At 41.7% G+C, this 23,113-nt stretch overlaps 1 protein-coding gene across 1 annotated transcript in view; it reads right to left on the bottom strand.

Moving 5' to 3' along the window:
- DEPTOR (DEP domain containing MTOR interacting protein) overlaps window positions 1–23,113 on the bottom strand; it is a 95,478-nt gene that overhangs the window by 52,652 nt on the left and 19,713 nt on the right. Inside the window, 2 exon segments of the mRNA XM_032222633.1 lie at window positions 3,691–3,814; window positions 3,980–4,158. Coding sequence (XP_032078524.1) covers window positions 3,691–3,814; window positions 3,980–4,158 — 303 coding nt within the window.

Raw genomic sequence — 23,113 nt, 5'->3', positions numbered from 1 at the left:
AGCAGCGTGGTGGCCTAGTGCTGAAGATGCTCACCTCTCACAATGACTATTTCAGCTTCAACTGTAACAATACATGAGTACTCAATAGCTACAAACTCAAGGTAAACTGCTCCAAACTCGATTGCAGAAAATACGACTTCAGCAACAGAGTGGTCAACGCCTGGAATGCTCTACCCAACTCTGTTGTTATAACCTCAGCCCCCCAAAATCTTTAACTTAAACTGTCTACTGTTGACTTCACCCCATTCCTAAGAGGTCAGTAGGGGCGTGGCTAAGCGCATCAGCGTGCCTAACGTTCCTGTCCTACTGTCCCCATTTATTTGTATCCATTTCCTGTATTCTTATTCATGTTTATTCTTATTCCTGTTATCTTGTACATGAGTGACAAACTAAATAAATAAATAAATAAAGTTGAGAGTTCAACCCTAAGTAGCAGCGGATAATTCTCTCTTCGGGTGCAAAGAAAAAAATATCTGCTGCAAACTCTGGGTGGGCATCAGGAAGGGACGAGCCAAGGTGGTGCAGTGGTTAGGGTGCAGTACTGCAGGCCACTTCAGCTGACTGTTATCTGCAGTTCAGCGGTTCTAATCTTACCGCCTCAATGTTGACTCAGCTTTCCATCCTTCCAAGGTGGGTGAAATGAGGACCCAGACTGTGGGGGCGATATGCTGACTCTGTAAACCGCTTAGAGAGGGCTGAAAGCCCTATGAAGCGGTATATAAGTCTAACTGCTATTGCTATTGCTAATCTATAATTAATCTATTCAGCAATAAGTGCTGAACTCCATCCAGGAACCCTGACTCTACCCCACATAGGGACTATATAAAAAGGGAGTTATTTATAGTATCTCTTGAACTACTTGAAGAGTTAAAAAAAATAATTGGACAAGAAAACGAAAGAGAAACCTTGTTTAGATACCATAAAAGGATGATCTTCACCAATCACTGACCACCATCTTCAAGGATTCCACCTGTAGTGGCACCTCCCACATGTTCTTATCCACATTTAAACAAAAACAGCTACACTTCAATTTGTAAGTAATTTTTAGAAGACATTAAAAGCAGCCCTTCATCCATCACTATGTACAAACCTGTACACCTTCCATCTCCCTTTTCCTTAATTTTGACATGATAATACCGTCATCTGCAACAGATAATCAAAATGCAACTTTTTTTTCCTCTATAAGGTGCCCCCTAAATAGCGACCTTTGCTTATTCAGATTGGAAGCATTGTGCCAAAGCCTCCTATTTAATTTGCCCAATTACACAATGGTTCACCTTTTGTACTACTCAGATCTAGTAAATGTCAACTGCTAGTAAATGTCAGCACCCATGTTCCGAGCAAGCTGCAAAGCTTGAGCAAAAATTACTGTACATGCCTCTTATTGTGAGCAGAGAGTATGATTTACTTCCATTGTTATTTGACCCAAACAATCTAGCATGACATTCAATATCTCCCATGCAACTTTCTGTTCTGAATCTTAATGATATGCTGTGGATTTATCTTCCATAACCTTTGCTAGTTTTAGCATAACATTTCTCTTGGGGGGGAACCCCTGAAGAGCTAGGACTGGATGAAAATCATACATTTAATGTGTAATGTGTATATTAATTCTTTTAGACATAAATGCTACTTAACCCCATTTTTCCCGTACCAAACCAGCAACTCAGAATAATTTTATATACAAGCTGTAAAGTAGTAAAACATGCTGATCAGCTAAAAAGAATGAAAAAAACATTTAAACATCACAAAACATTAGGAATGGTGGAAAATATTTGTAATTTATGTGGTAGATAGTGGTGGTTTGTTCTCTGAGCTTGTTGCTTACTTTCTGAACGTTTCATCACCAAGCTTGGTAACATCATCAGCGGAACTTTGGTTTCTGGTGTCTGGTTTCAATTGTCTTCAGTGTCAACCCTGACATTCCGCTTTGATAGGTCTTATGTGGTCAGTCGGCCACGTGACTGACAGGTCAAGTCATGTGAGGGACATCTGATGGTGGAGTCGCCCTGTCGGTCATGTGACCAACTGACCACATAAGGCCTATAAAAGCAGAAGAGACCTGAAACAAGACACTTCAACTGATGATGCTACCAAGAGACTGGTGACGAAATGTTCGGAAACTAAACAAGCTTGGAGAACAAACCGTCACCACCATCTCCTCTGTTTTGGGGTTGTCTCAGCCGTCCCATCAATCACTGATTTATAATGAGATTCCCCCTCGAAAATCAGCAGATAAAGACATGTGACATTGGATAGCTATGGCCAGCTCCTGCGGATATTTCATCTGCTCTAATCTCCCCCTCTGGACCTCTGGAGAGTGCCTTGAGAAATTCAAACCTGGGGTGTTTGAAAGAAATCAGGGGTGGGTTGTTGGAGGTTTGCACATGTTCGGATGATCATCTCGCTAGGATTCTGCTCAGTTCGGAAAACCCCCAGATGCCACCTCTGGCTGGCCATGCCCACCCTGCCCCTCCCATTCCACCCCTCCCCTCCAAGGAGTCTCCATGCAGTCCGTTCATCATGCCAGGTAATGGCAGGGCCCAGGGGAGGGTTCCTGCTGGCATTACTACCGGTTTGGCGCGCAAAACAATTGAGTATAAATCCTTCCATTCCCCACCATCAAGTCAGTGTTGAAGAAGCTTCTTGGATGAGAAGCGAAACGTCTTCAAAGAAAAAACAGAAACTCCAATTGTCTCTTGAAAAGCCATCTTTGGGACAACCATGACCTAGATGACTGAGAATCTCCATAGACATTGAACAAATCAGTCAAGTAACACTGATGGACAACAAGGAGCAAGTATAACTAGACAGACCTATGTTCCACTGTATTCCATTCCCACTAGTGGTCAGACTTGATTTCACCCCTCCCTGCAACTTATTTTTTTTTTATTGATTTGATTTGATTTCTATAGCTGCGCATCTCAACAAGGAACTCTTAGTCTGCATTCCCTGACGACTGAGCAACTCACAGGCATTTGTGCTGAGGTTGGACTAGAAGACCTCCAAGGTCCCTTCCAACTCTGTTATTCTCTCTGAAAAGGGCCATGATCTTTTGCCTAGATATGTCACAACATCCCTAACGGAACATCAGAAACAAAGGAGAATGGTTTTATTGGTGATTACAGAAAACTGAGATATAAATTTGGTGAAATATGAGTAATATTTAAAATATTGGCGATCCTATGGGGTCAATAAACATATTGTAAGACATGAAATTGATGCTTAAATATATCTTTGGAGAAAGCGGTAAAGAATCAATTAAGATAGAATAGTATTGTTTAAAGATAAAGAGAGGAATGTGGAAGAACCCCAATAAGTGTGGGAGGGAGGAGGAGTAGAAAATGGGAAATAATATTACATAAATTGATGTATAAAAGAACATTTTATAACTATAATGAGTTTATTAAAGTTAGAAATCGGAAGACAAAAGCTATGCATATGTAATTGTATTATTGTTAGAGTTGTGCAAAAATGTATTGACCCAGTCATTACACTATCCACAAAATATATTGGTTCTTAAAATGAAAACTGCAAATAAAACATATACAAAAGAAGAAAGAAAGAAAGAAAGAAAGAAAGAAGGAGGGAAGGAAGGAAGGAAGGAAGGAAGGAAGGAAGGAAGGAAAGCAAAAGAGAACAGAGGGAAAGACTGGCTGTCCCTTTTCACCTACTGTGTGTGGAACATACTTTTCATATATTCTCTGTCCTCTCATGAAAGCCTTCACTTCATTGTCAAGTGGGAAAGTCCCATCGTCTTTCCTAAAGCGGTAGAAAAGTTTGAGATCCTTGAATTCCTTATGCTCATCACACACTGAAACATAAAACACAGGGATGAAACATTCCAGATGTTTTTATTTATACGTTTTGTGATTTCATGTTATATTCCCAAACCACAGCACTCGATCGATCCTGAGGTCTTTGAGGAGCCCTAACATTTCTGGATCAGAGCTTGAGAACGTAGATTCTTTTCACTTACCGTGATGAATAATGCTACGATCCAGCAGCTTCTGCACCAGTTTAATTGCTGTCTCCCTGTCAGAGGCCTCTTTGTGATCAATCAGCCAGTCAATCAATTCTTTGGCAACGAAACAGTTCGGGTAAGTCTTCAGGTGGTGTCTTCGGTCCTTAATAATTTTTTCTTCATGTAGCCTGAGCCTGTGAAACAAACATCGCATTGAAAATCAACGATTGTTCATTTGTGTTTACCCTGAAAACTGGAAATTGTGTTTAAATTGTGCTGCAAACTGAAAAGGATGTGTGCTCCATTGTATTTTTAGTTTTGCATGTAGATTGTCAAAAATGTCAATTTCTCATTTTCCCACATCATATGTTCATTCTGAAGGAGATACCAATGGTCATAAAGGACTTCCTGCTTCTGAAGCTAATATCACTCAACCTATGAAGGACATCAAGAGGAACCTTAAGCCTTCATCCTTCCTCTTATTAATTAAACTCAGAAATAAAATATCTAGTGGATCCCAAAGTAACAGATATAGTTACATATCTGTTACATATATAGATTTTTATCCATGATTCTCCAACGTTTTAGGAGTGATGGGCACGTTTGGAACTTTAAATGTTATTATGGGGCACATCAAACACATTTGTTTTATCTATTCACAACACGGCTACTTTAATGGCAAGTCATAAAATATGTATTTCACACAAACTAAAGTGGTAAGTTTTGCCACACTACACATTTTAGCCCTAGGAGAACCTCAACATGAAGATAAAACTTTGTCAGGGTTCCAAATAGCATCCAAAAGTAAATCAGAGTCCGAGGCAAAGCATTCCTCAGTTTCAATTTATTAAGAGAGCCATGTTGGCACATCTGGGAAAACTCGAATCTGGAAGCTTCCCGGTTTTCCCCACCCAGTTGAAAGTTCAAGATCTTGCCCCCACACCCACAAGTCCATCACATGGTCCAATCTTCCACTGCCATGCTGGTAGCGTCCACCCATCGAATTCTGGTCAAGTGCAGAAGTGCACAGACAGAGGTGCGCTCTACATGGGGCTGCCCTTGAAGAGTATTCGGAGACTTCAGCTGGTCCAGAATGCAGCTCCGCGAGTGATAGTGGGTACACCTCGGTACACCCATGTTACATCTATCCTCCGCGAGCTGCACTGGCTGCCAATTACGCTCCGGACACGCTTCAAGGTGCTAATCGTTACTACATGGTATTGGACCTGGGTACTTGAGAGACCGCCTCCTGCCGATTACCTCCCTACGACCTATTAGATCCCACAGACTAGGCCTCCTCCGAATTCCATCTACCAGCAAGTGTCGGCTGGCAACTCCTCGGGGGAGGGCCTTCTCTGTGGCTGCTCCGCCCCTCTGGAACAATCTCCCCGTTGAGATCAGGACCCTCACCACCCTTCCGGCTTTCCGCAAAGCCACTAAGACCTGGTTGTTCCGGCAGGCCTGGGGCTGAAGAATCTTCCGGCCCCATTCGAATGTTGCGACTGTTGTTATATTCTAATTTGTTTGTCTGTAATTGTTGTTATTTGTGCCCCTTCCCCCATGGTTGTTCACCGCCCTGAGTCTCTCGGGAATAGGGCGGCATACAAGTTGAATAAACCTAACCTAACCTAACCAAAGGATGACCTTGGCTTTCTAGAAAGAATTTTGTTGTGACTACATAGTATGTGACTCCTTACAATCCCCCCTCCCATTTTCCCACAATAGAAAATGCATAGCAGAATAATAGAAAGTATGGCAGGCCAAAGACCCCAAAGAAAAGATGGCTGCAGGCCTGACCCTTACCTTTATCCTCTTCTCTGGGAAATTAGAGTGATTAAAGTGCTACACTAAACACTAGGAGCTTTTTTTTTTAATTACTGGTTCAGGCAAACCGGTCTAAACTGGTAGCATTTCATCCCTGGAGGGGTTCTAGTTTTCCCTTGAGCATGACAGCTAGCTGAGTAACTAACTTTGAGTCAGCTACTCTCTCTCTCTCATCCAAGTCTACCTCATCAGGTTGTTGTTTGGAGGAAAATAGAAGGAAGAAACTATATCTATGGTGCCTCGAAGGCAGGATATAAATCGAACAAATGAATAAAATCTTCAAAGAAAGTTCTGGGCAGCAACCATCTTTTTTTTTTTTAACCACATGAATGTTTTGTAAAGAGCCAATTTGGTATAGTGGTTAAGTAGACTAGAAACCGTGAGACCACATTGGTATTAAGCCTGCTAAGTAACCTTGTGCCAGTCACTCTCTATCAGGTTCCACCACAAAACCGCGTTCGACTAAAGGGCGCTCGACAAAACCACGTAGCTGACGTCATCACAGCGCAACAACAGCGCGGAGAAAAAAGCATGCTGTAAACGCTAAACCTAAAATTAACCACTAAACCTAAACCTAACCCCCCTAAACCTAATCCTAAACCTAACCCTAAACCTCACCCTTAACCTAACCCTAAACCTAACCCTAACCCTTAACCTAACCCTTAAACTAACCCTAACCCTTAACCTAACCCTAAACCTAACCGTTAACCTAACGCTAAACCTAATCCTAACCCTTAACCTAACCCTAAACCTAACCCTAACCCTTAACCTAACCCTAAACCTAAACCTAACCCTTAACCTAACCCTAACCCTAACCCTAACCCTAACCCTAACCCTAACCCTAACCCTAACCCTAACCCTAACCCTTACCTTAACTTGAATCGGCTTGCTTTCAAAGCGCTATTTAAAGCGCCCTTCTTTCTCCGCGCTCGCTGTTGTCGCCCTGTTGATGACGTCAGTGATGCGGTTTAATCGGGTGCGCTTTAGTCAAGCGCGGTTTTGTCGTGCTACGCTCTATCAGCCCTAGGAATAGGGCAATTGCAAACCACTTTTGAAGTGTACCAAAGGTGCTTTTCTTCAAGAGGCAACTGGACTTCCTTGTTTTTCTTTAAAGACGTTTCACTTCTCATCCAAGAAGCCTCTTCAGTTCTGAATGAATGGTGGGGAATGGGAGGATTTATACTTGCAGAGTATAAATCTGAGTATATGTCAGAATTGAACAGCCCTCTCTCAACAGAGGGGAGGGGGATATGACATCATCTCTCTCCAGTCTACAACACAGCCCTTTCAACAGCTCCCAAAAGCCTCCACACCCATTTGCACCACTCAGGTGACCTTGAGGACACAGATAAACCTCCAGGTGGCCTTAACTACTTACTAAAAGAATACAAATGTCCAGCTTTCTGCAAGGAGTATAAATCCTTCTATTCCCCACCATCAAGTCAGAGCTGAAGAAACTTCTTGGATGAGAAGCAAAATGTCTTCAAAGAAAAAGCAAAAAAACCCAGAAAGTCCATTTGTCTCTTGAAAAAAAGCACCTTTAGAATAGCCATCACCTGGATGACTGAGAATCTCCATAGACACTTCTGAAATATTGTCACATCACAAAAACTACAGAAAGGTCTGGGCAGGTTCCAGGAATCACCAGCAAAAGAGAGAGAGGGGGGAGGGGGAGGGGGGAGGGAGGGAGGGAGGGAGGGAGGGAGGGAGGGAGAGAGAGAGAGAGAGAGAGAGAGAGAGAGAGAGAGAGAGAGAGAGAGAGAGATATGGATGAAATGCTTTGGATACGGTGCTTTGCAGTATGCAGCAACTCATTCATTTTTTTTCATTAGAACTATTCATTTGTGAAAAACCCTGGTAGGTAACCTATAGAGAAGCATTCAGAAGATTTTGCTGCCTATATGTGCTGTATCAGGGCTGCAGTTTTAGCATCTTCCTTTGTAAAGTAGACATTTTCATGCTCCTTCTGAAAGAACAAAGTCAGTAAACCGCTACTTTAATGGACTACTAGATGTGGTGTTAAAGCAGAATGGCGGCTACTAAATAAGATTTTCCATATGCATATTCTCCATACATGCAGAAGCATAAAGTTGTAAAAACAGATTTCGCCCATTGCATCAAAAGCCTGCCAAATTGCAGTCCCTTGAAACCAAGAAAAGGAGATGTGTGATTCCACAGGGAAATTCCAGGCACATTTTCCCTGGCTATTTTTCTTTTCTTTTTCTTTTTTGCAAATAAGACTTTGATTTATGAGTATGGAAAGCAAAAACAACATTTGCAGATTAATTTTTAATGTTTCCCAAATAGGATCCTGGGAAATTTAGTTTAATGAGTGGCTGAGAACCCTCTTATAAAAAAAAACCTCTTGTTCACTTGCTAGAATTACAGTTCTGGAGCAGTGGTGGGATTCAAATTTTTTTACTATTGGTTCTGTGGGTGGAGCATGGCTTGGTGGGAGTGGCTGGGTGGGCATGGCACGGTAAAATCCCCATTTCCTCCTGATCAGCTGGGACTCGGAAGGCAGAGACTAGATGTGGGCGGGGCCAGTCAGAGGTGATATTTACCGGTTCTCCGAACTACTCAAAATTTCCGCTACCGGTTCTCCAGAACAGTTCAGAATCTGCTAAATACCACCTCTGGTCTGGAGAGATGAAAATTAACTCAGTAGCACAGCCACAATCAAGAACTGTCACGCATTTGTAAACCTAGCAGATGGTGGAATTGGTTCTTGGCCCAACAGGCAATAAAAACACGAGGAGTTAACAAAAAATACTCCCCCCCCCCCCATTCACGGAAATGAATAAACATGTTCCAATATGTTTATTAAAATAGGTTTGCACGTCAGCTCCAGCCAAGAATAATTCTCTCATGGAAGTGCTAACAAGTCTGGAATTACAACATTATTTGCAATATCCTGCCACCAAAGGACTTTAATAATCTTATCCAGAGTTAAGAGCGAAGATTTTGAATGCCCAGTGTTTACAAAAACGAGTAAGTATTTCAGACTCAGGAATGGAAATAATCAACAGGAACAGTTTCAGACATTTCAGTACAGTAGTAAATCTAAGGGGAATGTACTGCTTGACAGAAATCTGAAAACTTATATACCTTTCCAGAATGTTTTCTTACTTATGACATATATTTATCAAAGCTGCACAAGCAAAATTATTTTAAGAGAAATCTGACAGGTCTCTGAGTGGCTTAAATTTTCCCTTGCAGAGATCATCAATCAGGTTCAAGGATTAAGATCCAAGCCAACTGAGCCTCAATCATAATAGCTGCACTTTTTACATAAGGAAAAAGTTATCAGAGGGGTACATGGGAAAACCAGAAATGGCTGTAGCATGGTTACATCAGTTGAGCCAGCTTAGTAAATTGCAACAACCAGAGCTATATTTCCTTGGTGCACGTGGGCACCAAAATTCTAGCAAAGAATCTCTGTTGATGTTGGCCAATCTTCCTCCCAGTGACTTTATTTTTAAGTGATTCTTTATTGCAAAAAAATAAATCCAGTTGGCATATTACACATTCTTCATAATATTACCTTATATTTGTTCATTGAAATGTTCATCTTTGGTGGGAAATGACCTTTTTTCTTATCTGATCAGAGAGGTCTCAGGTTAAACTTGGCCCGGGAGGAAATTTCATCCAATTGGCTTGGCGTTTCTCATTCTATTTTATTCTTTCTCTAGAGCAGCGTTGGCGAAACTTTTCAACACCAAGTGACGCAGGGGAGCACTGGAACCTGGAAGAGCAGCTCCTCCTAGGCATGCATGCACACATGGGAGCTCCAGAAGCTGGAAGAGCTGAGCTTCCGGTTTCCAGCACGCGCATACATGCCGGTCACCTGGTCTTCCAATTTTGGCACGCATGTCCATGCAAAGACCAGCTGGCTGGCGTGCATGTGTGTGCTGGAAACTGGAAGCTCAGCTTCCTGGTGCACACATGTGTGCCAGGGAGCTGCACTTCCGGTTTCCAGTGCTCCCACACGTGCAAAGACCAGCTGGCTGGTATGCATGTGTGCATGGAAGTCAGAAGAGCAACAGGTGACTGCTGGTTTGCCTGGAGAGATGGCTCTGCATGACACTTTTGGCACACGTGCTATAGGTTTGCCATCACAGATCTAGAGCTTATTCTAACTTGTGTTTTTGAACATTTTTCAAAACATACGCAGTATGAGTATGTGCATTCCTCCATACCGTGAAAGTATTGAAACAAAACAAAAAAAGAAAGTTAAAAAAAAGGAATGAAAAGAGGAAAAAAATATACAGTTATTCTTTCCAACTGTCTTTCTATCCAGTAATTATCATCTCATTCTTTTTCCCATCCTCTTTGACAGATCTTGATATCTCCATTTGGGTCTGAAATCCAGATACCACTAGTCTGATGATTCACTTTTTTAAAAAAAGAGAGGGAAATAAGTAAACAGAGAGTAAAGAATGTAAGTAGCTGTCTTACGCTTAGTCACATTCTATATCTATCCAGCCAACTCTTGTCCATCTTGAAGGAGAAACAGCTCTCCATACTTCCAGATGGGCAGTTTTCCAGCCTTACTTGACAACAGCAATAATTATACAGACTACAATGGAAGAATACTGTATATGGACCTAAAAACGTTGCTTGCAGATCCCAGGGAGTGATAAAAATGATGCATATGTAACATTCTTAATAGGGCAAAAGCAATAATTAAAATATATGGCCATAGAATAGGTATAGATTAGAATATACATCTGAACTATATTTTACTTTTAATTTATATTTTAAGTGAAAATCTAGCTGCCCCTCTACTTGGCATAGCACCCTACCTGAAATAAGCACTAATTACTGGTAGTCCTCAACTTACAACCATTTATTTTACTGACCAAAGTTATAACGGTGCTGGGGAAAAAATGTCTTAGGATCGTTTTTCACTCTTATTACCATTGCAACGTCCCATGGTCACATGATCAAAATTTGGCTCATATTTATGATGGTTGCAGAGTCCCAGGCAGGGGTGAAATTCAGCGGTTTCTGGAGAACCAGTAGTGGAAATTTTGGGTAGTTTGGAGAACCGGCAAATACCACCTCTGGCTGGACCCAGAGTGGGGTGGGAATGGGGATTTTGCAATATCCTTCCCCTGCCACACCCACCAAGCCACGCCCACAGAAGCGGTAGTAAAAAAAAAAATGAATTTCACCACTGGTCCTGGGGTCATATGATCTTTGGTGACTTTCTGACCAGCAAAGTAGTAAAGAAGCCAGATTCATTTCACAACCATGTTAGTAATTTAACAGCTGCAGTGATTCAGTTAACAACCGTGGTAAGAAAGGTCATAAGATGGGGCAGAATTCACTTAACATCTATCTTGCTTAGCAATGGAAATTTTAAGCTCAATTCTCGGGTCATAAGTGGAAGGATACCTGTATGTAGATAGCTAAGCTATTAGCTATTATCTATTAAGAGCCGAGGTGGCGCAGTGGTTAGGGTGCAGTACTGCAGGCCACTTCAGCTGACTGTTATCTGCAGTTCAGCGGTTCTAATCTCACCGGCTCAAGGTTGACTCAGCCTTCCATCCTTCTGAGGTGGGTGAAATGAGGACCCAGACTGTGGGGGGCGGTATGCTGACTCTGTAAACCGCTTAGAGAGGGCTGAAAGCTCTATGAAGCGGTATATAGGTCTAACTGCTATTGCTATTGCCATTGCTATTGCTAAGCAATTAATAATAGTAGTTAGAACTTTAGCCATTAATAATAATAGTTAGAACTTTAGCCATTAATAATAGTAGTTAGAACTTTAGCCATTAATACAGTGCTTCCCCGAAAATAAGACAGGGTCTTATTTTCTTTTGACCCCCGAAATGAGTGCTTGGCCTCATTTCCAGGGAGGTCTTATTATTTTTGAGGTGCAGGAGGCAGCAAGCATGGTCATCTCCTGGCTGCTGCTGTGTTGCAATATTTTCAGGAAGGGCTTATTTTAAGGGGATGGTTTATTTTAGCACATACGCTCAAAAGTCTGATTGGGCTTATTATCCGGGGAGGTCTTATTTTCAGGGAAACAGGGTAGCAATAGTTAGAACTTTAGTCATGAATAATAATAGTTATAAATTTCTAAACATTATTTTCTTTAAAAAAAAAGTTATGATTATTACTCAGGTTTTATATTGCGAAATAATATACCAAAGGTTACATCTAACAAGGAGTAGCTGGCCAGAGACAGAAAGCTCATGGACTTTGGTTTGATCTAAGCAAGGCACTATTGATTTATTATTTTCAAAGCTGGAACAGAAAGAGTGGTCATACAAGAGTATTTTTATAGTTGCAACACTATTCTAACTAGCAGTGGTGCTTGTCCATAATCTTAAGATCTGGTCTTAACTTCATAGACCCTCCTCTTTAAGAAGTAACTGATACCCAAAGGATAAGCTATGCGTGTGAATTTAGAAGCCCTCTGTGGAAAGCTTCCCAAGGCAAATGTGATCTAGAGTCAAATTCTCCAGGGACTTGAAGGAGATCATGGCTTAATCTTTATTGTATTCCAGGAATGAAAACATTTCAGAGACTTGACAGTCGTACATGGGTCTCTTTGAGGTTGGATTTATATCTCCTCTTGGTTCAAATCTGGCAGCCTCTTTTCCTGCATTGTCTGCTGCCGTTGAAATCTTGTCTTCTATTTCTCATGCACAGTTGTTACTAACATTTGCCTGGCAATATTCTCTGTATTCTTGCTCTGATAATTTATTCCCAGTAACAGGATCCCACAGCCCTGGACATCTGTCCTAGAGCAGGTGGTGAAAGCATCCTCTTTCTCTCACAAACTGGGATTGGGGGGGAGTCAGATGAACAGCTCTTTGGAAGACAAGATAGCTAGCATGGAGACTACTGTAGGAAGTTAGCACCCACCCCTCTCCTAGGAAAGTGAGATATTTTAGGAAATATTAAATATTTTAGGAATATTTCCCCTAAAAGGGAGGCAGAAACTCAGCCCCCCCCACCTTTGTAAATGGGCCATTAAGGCCAGGATCAGTCTATTCTACATAACAAAGATCTGCCTCCTTCAGGCAGAGGCATAGATGGAATTGCCCAAAGCCCCTTCATTACATCATCACCCAGCAAGGGTCAACCAAACTTGGGACTCGTTATAGCCTACAGAGTTGCCCCTGCATGGCCCCATAGGAGTCTGACAACCAATCAGAATACAAGCTCAAATTAAAAAGCCCAGAGAGGGCATAAAACCCAGGCACTCTCAGTCTCTCCCCTTTTTTCTCCAGGACCTCAAACTATGTGATCCTATCCATCATCAATAAAACTTCTTTCCAAGCAACTTCCATGAATCCAGTGTCTTTCCCCCCACTTGGAACTGAACCCAGAAGGGCATTTCTTCCAACACTAAAGTAAAGGAAAAGGTTCCCCTCACACATATGTGCTAGTCATTCCCGACTCTAGGGGGCGCTGCTCATCTCTGTTTCAAAGCCGAAGAGCCAGCGCTGTCCGAAGACGTCTCCGTGGTCATGTGGCCAGCATGCCGAAGGCGGACAGAACACTGTTACCTTCCCACCGAAGGTGGTTCCTATTTTTCTACTTGCATTTTTACATGCTTTCACACTGCTAGGTTGGCAGAAGCTGGGACAAGTAACGGGAGCTTACTCCGTTACGCGACACTAGGGATTCGAACCGCTGAACTACCTACCTTTCTGATCGACAAGCTCAGCGTCTTAGCCACTAAGCCACCATGTCCCCTACAAATAACGCTACAAAGCTGCTATTCCAAAGGAGGAGACAGGGCCAGACTATGAAGATCTAGAGTAGGAATCTCCAACCGGATCCACAGATCCACTCCCCGCCCTCCGGTCGGTCCGCAGAGACGGGAAGTTGGGCACAGCTGATCTAGAGGACTACTGTGAGAAGCCGGGTGATTCCCAGCTTTCTGTTTTATGAGCTGTGCTGGGCCACTTCAGAATAGTTCTTTTTAATATTAAACATCTATTCCAACACGTAAAAATTAACCCACCAAAAATACATGACTGCAGGATAATGATTGTTAAAAGACAGATGAGTTTAAAATGTTCATATCTGATTTGCAATATAATTCCCCCAGTACTATAACTTAAGCAAAGCAACCACAATCCTCCTCCTCCTCCTCCTCTCACTTTTGTGCTGAGTAAACGGAAAAACCAGAGTATATTTTGCAAGAGAAAAGATTTGCGTACAACTTCTTACTAAAAATACATTCTATCGGGGTTCTGCGTTTCCCAAAACTCAAATATCCCCTTCTTGGAGAACCTAGAATTTTGCATCCAGTTGGCAGGCCTCAAGGTTCTACTAAAACAATATGGTAGATCCCATAAGTTAATGTTTGCCCATTCACTTCCTTGATGTTTGATGTTGCCATATACAGTCCAACACGTTGCAAAATAAATAGATTAGGTAGCCTGATGAAGGACTTACTTAACTTCAAGAAAGTATCTTCAGGACACAAGGTTTTTTCTGCTTGTAATTAGCTATTTTATAGCAGCTTCCTGCAGTTAATGGGTGAGCCTTTCCAGCTTCTTGCTCTATTTATATCTCAGCATGAGGAAAATTATCTTTAAACAGGAAGAAATGATAGGACCTACAGAGAGGGGGGAGGGAGAGGGAGGGAGGGAGAGAGAGAGATAGAGAGAGGGAGGGAGGGAGAGGGAGAGGGAGGAAAAAATATAAACCACCAAACTGGGTTCAGTAAAAGAAAATCATGTATACAGCTATAAAATGTTATTATAGCTGTCAATGTTCAGAAGCTGGGAGTTTAGGTATGTTTGTGTGAGAAATGGACAGATGAACATACACACCGGGGTGGGGTGGGGGGAGTAATAATCCAATGCTTCTAAAGTTACACATTTATTTTTACACAACATAGATCTTTTTAAAACAACCTATATCAATGATGGTGAACCTTTTCGGCACTAAGTGCCCCATCTGGAACGTGCGTGCATGCCTGTTTCTTTTGGTCATTTTTGACAGTTTTTCAGGCCATTTTTGGGGCCATTTTCAGGCTGGGTTTTTGGGGCATTTTCATGCCATTTGGGGGTTGTTTTCTGGCCATTTTGGGGTAATTTCAGGCCGTTTTTTGGGGCTGTTTTCAGGCCAGTTTTTGGGCTGCTTTAAGGCTGCTTTCAGGCCGGTTTTGGGCTGTTTTCAGTCTGAAAAACGGCCAGAAAACAGCCCCAAAGCAGCCTGTTCTTTGGTCGTTTTTTGGAATGTTTTCTGGCACTCCAGTGCCCGCGAAGACCAGCTGGCGCACCGGAAACCAGAAGAGCAGCTGGTGACGATGCGTGTGCCTACAGAGAGGGCTCTGCGTGCCACTTCTGGCACACATGCCATAGGTTCGCCTTCAGAGACCTATATCAATGGCAAACAAACTCCAAATACTGCCAGTAACCCCCAAAATGCATATTCTGGGCCACAATATCATATTTTGCAAAAGGCAAGTCTGTTTCAACATGGATAATACTATTATTGCAAGGAACCTGGTTTTCAACATCACCAAGACCTTATGTCATTGATGTAGAACCAATGATATATGTACCAAAGCTGATATATACCATGATGTTGTAGGTAACAAAACATCCACAACAGCCAACACCTATTCTCAAAACCATGCCCTATTTTCCTGTGATTTTCAGAGGCTAAGCAAGAATGAGATGTGTTCTCATGCAGCCTCCACTTAACAGATTAAGAGTTGGAAGGGATCTTATAGGTCATCTAGTCCAACCCCCTGCTCAAGCAGGATTTCTGACAAATGGCTGTCCAGTCTCTTCTTGAAAGTCTCCAGTGATGAAGCTCCCACAACTTCCGAGGGCAACTTCTGTTCTATTGGTTGATTGTTCTCCCTGTCAGAAAGTTCCTCTTTATTTCTAGGTTGAATCTCTCCTTGATCAGTTTCCATCCATTATTTCTTATCTAGCCTTTGGATGCTTTGGCCCTGCTGTCGCACAGCCTCTGGAGCCTCTGAAAATCACTCAAGAATGAGGCATGCTTTCCCGCTGTTTTTGGAAGTTGGAAGGCTATGAAAAAAAACATTCTCTGGAGCCACTTTTAAAACAAAAGCTTTGTGTGACCAATACAACACAACATTTCATTCTTCTGCAGCGCCATTCCCCAAGGTTTGCACACCTTGATGAATGATGAAAGGTGGCCTTTTGGAGTGGCAGTGGTGGCTGAAATCAAGGCCCTGACCTCTCTACTTAAAGTCCAGCCTGGACTCTGGAACTGAATGTCGCTGTTCAGATGGGAATGGGGGACAGACAAAGAATTTTTTCTCTTTTGTTTGAGGTGTGCATGTGTGAGACACGCCAGCAGAGTCGAGATAGGCGTTTTCTGAATTTTCGACACAAGCCAAGCCCACAAGGTCCACCCTCACTGCCCTTGCTATTTATAAGTCTGGCAGAACAATAAGTTCTTTACCAAGAAGGAGGAGCGTCTAATAGCCATCTTTCCTAGCAAATCATTTGCCATCTTCAATCTAGGAAATTCATTATTTGCGTGCTCCTTTTTTTTATTATGATTGCCAAGGTCGAAGGAGTGTGCACAGCTGAACCTTTCAAAAGGCAGTGGCAAATTCACCATCTTCCCTTTTAGCTGAGAACTTTTAACTCTTTTGACAACAGACACAAAAGGGCATTACAAGTGCCTCCCAGACGAAGTCTAAAATCATGCCTGGGAAATCTAAAATAGTATCTTTATCAAAACAGAAAGAAAAAAAAACCATCTCATCCTGGTGTCCTCTGCATAGGTTGCCCATCAACTCTCCCATCCTTGGCACACAGAGAAACAGAGTTACCATATTTTTCGGAGTATAAGACGCAACGTTTCCCGCTTCCTAAAAGAGCATGGAAATGTTGGTGCGTCTTACACACCAAATTTTTGACCTCCCAAAGCCCCACCCCCACATTCCATTTTTGCAAAAACCTGTCCATTTGTTGCAAAACCGGAGGCGTTTTTGCCTTTCCCCAGCCCCTAGCAGCCCTCTGCAGGCTTCAGCAGGGCTGGCGGAAGGCAAAAATGCCAGTTTTTGCAAAAAACGGATGAAAAATGGGCCATTTTTTGCAAAAATGAAGGCGTTTTTGCCTTCCCCCCAGCCCTGCTGAAGCCTGCAGAGTGCTCCTGGGGGCCGGGGAGGACAAAAACATTTTTCTCACTACCTCTTCAAAATCTTGGTGCGTCTTATACACCGGTGCGTCTTATACACCAGTGCGTCTTATACAACGGTGCGTCTTATAGTCTGAAAAATACTGTAACGGAAAGTATAACTTTAGATGTCAATGGAAAGTCTCAGTCATCCAGATCATGGTTGTCCCAAAGATGCTTTTCAAACAGCAACACAACTATTTTTTGTGTTTAAAAAAAGCTAAGCCCAGAGCCGTACTGGCATAGTGGTTTGAATGCAGTACTGCAGCTTGTCTATGGAGATTCTCAGTCATCGAGGCCATGCTGTCCCATTTTTCTTTGAAGATGTTTCACGTCTCATTCAAGAAGCTTCTTGGATGAAAAGCGAAACGTCTTCAAAAGAAAACCAGAAAGTCCAGTTGCCTCTTGAAAAACACACCTTCGGGACAGTACGGCAAGTTACTTCTTCTGACTGCCAATTGCCAGCAGTTTGGCAGTTCAAGTCTCACTGGGTCAAGGTTGACTCAGCCTTCCATCCTTCTGAGGTTGGTAAAACGGGGGCCCAGATTGTTGGAGGACAATAGGCTGACTTTGTAAACTGCTTACAGAGGGCTGTAAAAACGTGGAGAAGCAGTATATAAATCTAAGCGCTATTGCTATTTTGAGATATACCTTTAGACCTGGGATGTCTACATTATTTCTGAAATTAAAAATCTGCATCAATCAGTTTTTCAAAGAATTGGGTCTTCGATAATTTAGCATTTCCTCCTTTTTCTAAGCACATTCCTCTTTTCCATAAGAAAAAGAAAACCAGAAAAAACTTCAGTTTCCATAACCAAAACATTAGAGCCTTAACTGTGGAATCCTGTGCCATGTTTAACTAACAACCTCATGATAGTTTAGAAGGGCGGCTCAATCCTGCGTCCTTAGCATTCAAATAGCTTTAATAGCCACATTGGTCTTCTCAATTTTTTTTTAAAAGTACACTTGACAGTATATTTATATTATGGACTAAAATAAACATCTACAATTAATTTTTAAAAGGAACATAATTTGCCTATGTTGCTGCTCAGCAGAACTGGCTGGGATGAGGAGAATTAATCAAAGTGGAATTACATTTTGAGTTTGTCTCTGTACACTGTGGCTTCAGCAGCAGAGTTCATCGAGAATTTTTAGAAGAACTACATCACAATAGCAAAATGGCAGAGTTAAAAAACAAACTACAGAACCACAGAGCTGAAGGGAGCCATTCAGGCCATTATGTCTAAGTACAAAGTGGGGATGTTTCAGACATATGAAGCTGTCAGCCACTAAAAACCCAGTATGGATGAAGACATTGTCTCCTTAAGTTCTTGAGAACATCCCTGGAATAGCCTGAGTATCCTGATCTTATTTCCTGTATCCCTGACACTGGCTTTGACTCCTCACCTGCTATTAAGCCTGGTTTCACCCAGTCTATCTGTGTATACTTTGGGTTTTTCTTGCCTAAGTATAAGACTTTACTTTTCTCTACATTGAATTTCATTGTTAGAAGGGCCCAGTGTTCAAGTCTATCAAGATCCATCTGAACCTTGAGCCTATCTTCTAGGGTGGTGGCTATTCCTGCCAGCTTAGTATCATCTGCAAATTTGGTACGTTTCCCTTCTATTTTCTCATCTAAGTTGTTTATGAAGATATTGAAGAGTACTGGGCCTAAAACAGAACTTGTGGTACCCCACTGCTTACTTCCCTCCATGTACATGTAGACCCATTAAGGACTACTCATTGAGTATGGTTTGTCAGCCAGTTACGAATCCATCTGGTGGTAATGCTATCCTTCCCCCTTTTTTTCTAGCTTAGCAAGAAGTAATTAACTTTTGGACTCTTCTCTCATCACTTTCTGCCCTGGAGAACACTTGCCAGGGGCAAAAGAGAAGATGGAAGAAACCAACAGCCACAAATTCATTTTGTGGCCATCCATTCATTTCCAACAATAAGTGGTGGTTCCACTAAAGATCACTAATTAAAAAGGGGAAGGAAAATTCTCTCCTTTTAGAGACCACCAGCTGCTAATGGGGGAGGAGATCTTGTCTGTAGAATGACTATCACGCTTCAGAGAGATGTTGGTGGCTTTCTGAAGATTCTCCTACTTCCATCAATCCTTCCCTTATTATTTATCTTCCTGATCTTCTTTGCTTTCTGTAAGATTCCTCCATTAGACTGGTTTGAAACAGACCAAAAGCTGGTTGGGTCAAAATATGGACCCCAATATCTGGTTAGAACCAACAAAGTAACTCTTACGTGTAGCCTATGTTCTTCAATCATGAAACCTGAGCCCCAAACGCTATATGTATGTTCTGCATTTTAAATGAGCAACGCTTGTTCCAATAAACTTTCACCCAGATCTCTCTCTTTCACCTGTCTCATTACATCTCGTCAACGAGCTCTCCTATGATCGTTTTAAAAATGGTAGAGTATTCAGCGTGCTGTTGTATATTCAGGTTGGGGAAATTATTTCTGCTCCAAAGCACTCCCACCGCATTTGTTTCCTTCCATGCCTTCATTAAAATGAATGAAACTGAAATGATTTTCTAGATCCATTTCAACATATAGTAGTTTCCAACCTAACTAGGGAATAGATATTGTCCTGGTAGGCTTGTGAGATGACCTGTGTTGAGAAAAAAGATCCAATTGGGTCTCCTACACTTCTCACCAGGCTTCAGCACTGTTGACTATGATATCTTTCAGGACAAGTTATCCAAGTTGTGATGAGGACAATTTTACTATAGTGAGTCTACCCCTAATTTCCAGATGATGATTTGTGGACTAATTCTTCTGTCACGTGACAGTTAGAGTTGCCAAGGGCTCCATTCTATGCTCTTTAATATCTAAAACATATGACGAATGGTTGCAGGAATTGCGTATTTCTAGTATAATGAAAAGAAGGGACTAGGGATGACATGATAGGAGTGTTACAATATCTGAGGGGCTGTCACAAAGAAGAGGAGGAATCAACCTATTCTCCAAAGCACCTGAAGGCAGGACAAGAAGCAATGGATGGAAACTCATCAAGGAGAGAATCAACCTAGAACTAAGGAGACATTTCCTGACAGGGAGAACAATTAAGTAGTGGGACAACTTGCCTTCAGAAATTTCGGGTACTCTTTCCTACACTGGAGGTTTTTAAGAAGAGATTGGACAATCATTTGTCTGAAATGGCATAGGGTTTCCTGCCTGAGCAAGGGATTGGACTTGAAGACCTCCAAGGTCCTTTCCAACTCTGTTATTATGTTATCTTCATGAAATTGCTAAGAGAGGTCAACCAGGGATGTAATTTCAAATGTCATCTCTACTACTTCTAACTCTATTTGTATTATGGGTGAGGGGGTTGACATTCTGAACCAACACCAGGGTAGCATAATAGACCAGATAAGGATCAATAAGACTGAATCTTAACCCAGACAAGACAAAGATACTGCTTATGGTTGGTGCCTCTGTCTAGCTAAGGGACGTCTTGCTTATCCTGGAGGAATCCGCACTCACTCTAAAGGAGCAGATTCACAGTTTGCAGGGTGATTCTAGAAGCCAAACTAGCTTCTATGGCGCAAAGTTAACAAATTAACAGAGTTGGAAGGGACCTTGTAGGTCATCTAGTCCAACCCCCACCCAAGCAGGAGACCCTACACCATTTCTGACAAATGGCAGTCCAATCTCTTCTTGGGAGATCCACTGATGAAGCTCCCACGACCCAAGACATTTAACTTGAGGAGAAAAAGTGCAATCTTTGGAGATTTTGAATTCTATAACTTTAAGGTAAGCTTGTGGGTCAGTCTTTTCATTTAGAATAGAATAGAATAACCAATAGAGTTGGAAGGGACCTTGGAGGTCTTCTAGTCCAACCCTCTGCCTAGGCAAGAAACCCTACACCACCTCAGACAAATGATTGTCCAATCTCTTCTTAAAAACTTCCAGTGTTGGAGCTCACAACTTCTGGAGCCAAGTTGTTCCACTGATTAATTGTTCTAACTGTCAAGACATTTATCCTTAGTTCTAAGTTGCTTTTTTCCTTGATTAGTTTCCACCCATTGCTTCTTGTCCTGCCCTCAGGTGCTTTGGAGAATAGTTTGACTCCCTCTTCTTTGTGGCAACCTCTGTGATACTGGAAGACTGCTATCATGTCTCCCCTAGTCCTTCTTTTCATCCAACTAGACATACCCAATTCCTGCAACCGTCCTTCATATGTTTTAGCCTCCAGTCCCCTAATCATCTTTGTTGCTCTTCTCTGCACGCTTTCTAGAGTCTCCGCATCTTTTTTACATCATGGCGACCAAAACTGAATGCAGTATTACATATTACATCATTTAGCTTCAGACAAAAGCAAATTTGGTCATTCCTGAAACTATTTTTTATGAAACAGAGGAAAAAGCAGGGTCAATTCTATCATCTGGAAGTTGGGTAAAGTTTCTTTTATCAGCCTGTTCTTGTTTTATCAACTACAACTTTACTGGATGGAGAACTTTGTAACAGATGCAGTGTTTATGCTCTGATAACTTCCGTTTGGATTATTGCAACACATTGTACACGGGACTGTCTTTAAAATGATCTGGAGACTTCAATTAATATAAAACCCAACAGCTTGACTGCTCACTAGGAACATATTATTCCAGGTTTTTTCCATTCATGCTGGTTTTTTGAGACATAACTCAAAGTGCTGCTCTTCACCTTTAACCTGGTGTTACCTGAATGAGGAGCTTCTCCCATACTGTATGTATCTGTCTGGACTTAAAAAGCTTGCAATGAGGCTTTCTCCCTTTGACAAACATTGTGAGGTGATTTTCTGTAGGGGGAAAGATCTTTTGAGGTGGCCCACTTATGGAAAACCTTCCCCAAAGAGGCTCAACTGGTCCCCACACTAAAATCATTTCACTGTCAAGTCAAGACCTTTCTATGGTCCCAGGCTTTTAAATTGGCTTTTCACTATATTTTAATTCCTATTGTTTTAACTTTTGGATGCTCCCTAGTTTTAATGTGGTATTTTTATTTTGCATTTTATTGTATAGGTTTTTATTCACATTGTATTTTTTTCAAGTGTGTTTTGTTGCGAACTCTCCGAACAGCTTTCACTTTTGAGTGGTTTGAATAACGATAGCATTTAGGCTTGTGTACCGCTTCACAGTGCTTTACACTTCTCTCTTTGCAGAGTCAGCCTCTTGCCCCCAACAATCTGGGTCCTCATTTTACCGACCTCAGAAGGATGGGAGGCTGAGTCAACCTTGAACTGGTGAGGATCGAACTCCGGGCTCTGGGCCGAGTTTGCCTTCAATATGGCATTCTAACCACTCCTCCAACACGACACTTCCTTTAAGACTTAAAATAATGCAAGTTATCAATTATAGGTAGCCTTCAACTTACGACCATCATGTGGTCATCATGATCAAAATTTCCATTGTTCAGCAAGGCAGTTTTTAAGTGAGTCAGACCCAATTTACGGCCTTGTTTGTCATAGTTGTTAAACAAATCACCTCAGTTGTTACATGAATCACATAGTCATTAAGCAAATCCAGCTTCCCTCATTAATTATGCTTGTCAGAAGCTGGCAGGGAAGGTTATTGATGGATTTGTATAATCCTAGGATGCTGCAACAATCTTCTTCATATATATATATATATATATATATATATATATATATATATATATATATATATATATATATATACATACACACACACACACACACACACACACATACATACATACATACATACATACATATATATACACATATATATATATATATATACACACACATACATACATACATACATACATACATACATACATACATATATATATATATATATTTGTGTGTGTGTGTATGTTCCAACATAACTCTGGAACGCCTCGAGCAATTTCAACCAAACTTGGTACACAGATGGCTTACTCTCTGAAAACAAACACTGTGTGGGTAAGATACCCCTAAACCCCTCGGGGTGTGTATTCTGTTAAGATACAGCCTATTGTGCCTTAAAATGACTTCTACTGTAATGCTGTAAAATGGCTTCTACTGAACAGCGCAGTGGAGTTGCCATGGTAACCGCTTCACAGTACTCCACAAGGGGGCTCCCCTCTGGTAAGGGGGAAAATCCAACATTAGAAATTATGTTTGGTCCGGACATTTTCCCCTTATAAATAAATACCCCGGGCAATTCCGGGTTATTGGCTACT

The sequence above is a fragment of the Thamnophis elegans genome, chromosome 8, assembly GCF_009769535.1.
Source record: "Thamnophis elegans isolate rThaEle1 chromosome 8, rThaEle1.pri, whole genome shotgun sequence".
NCBI classification, from domain to species: Eukaryota; Metazoa; Chordata; class Lepidosauria; order Squamata; family Colubridae; genus Thamnophis; species Thamnophis elegans.
Note: the sequence above shows the minus strand (reverse complement) of the source record. Positions and strands in the feature narration are given on the sequence as shown.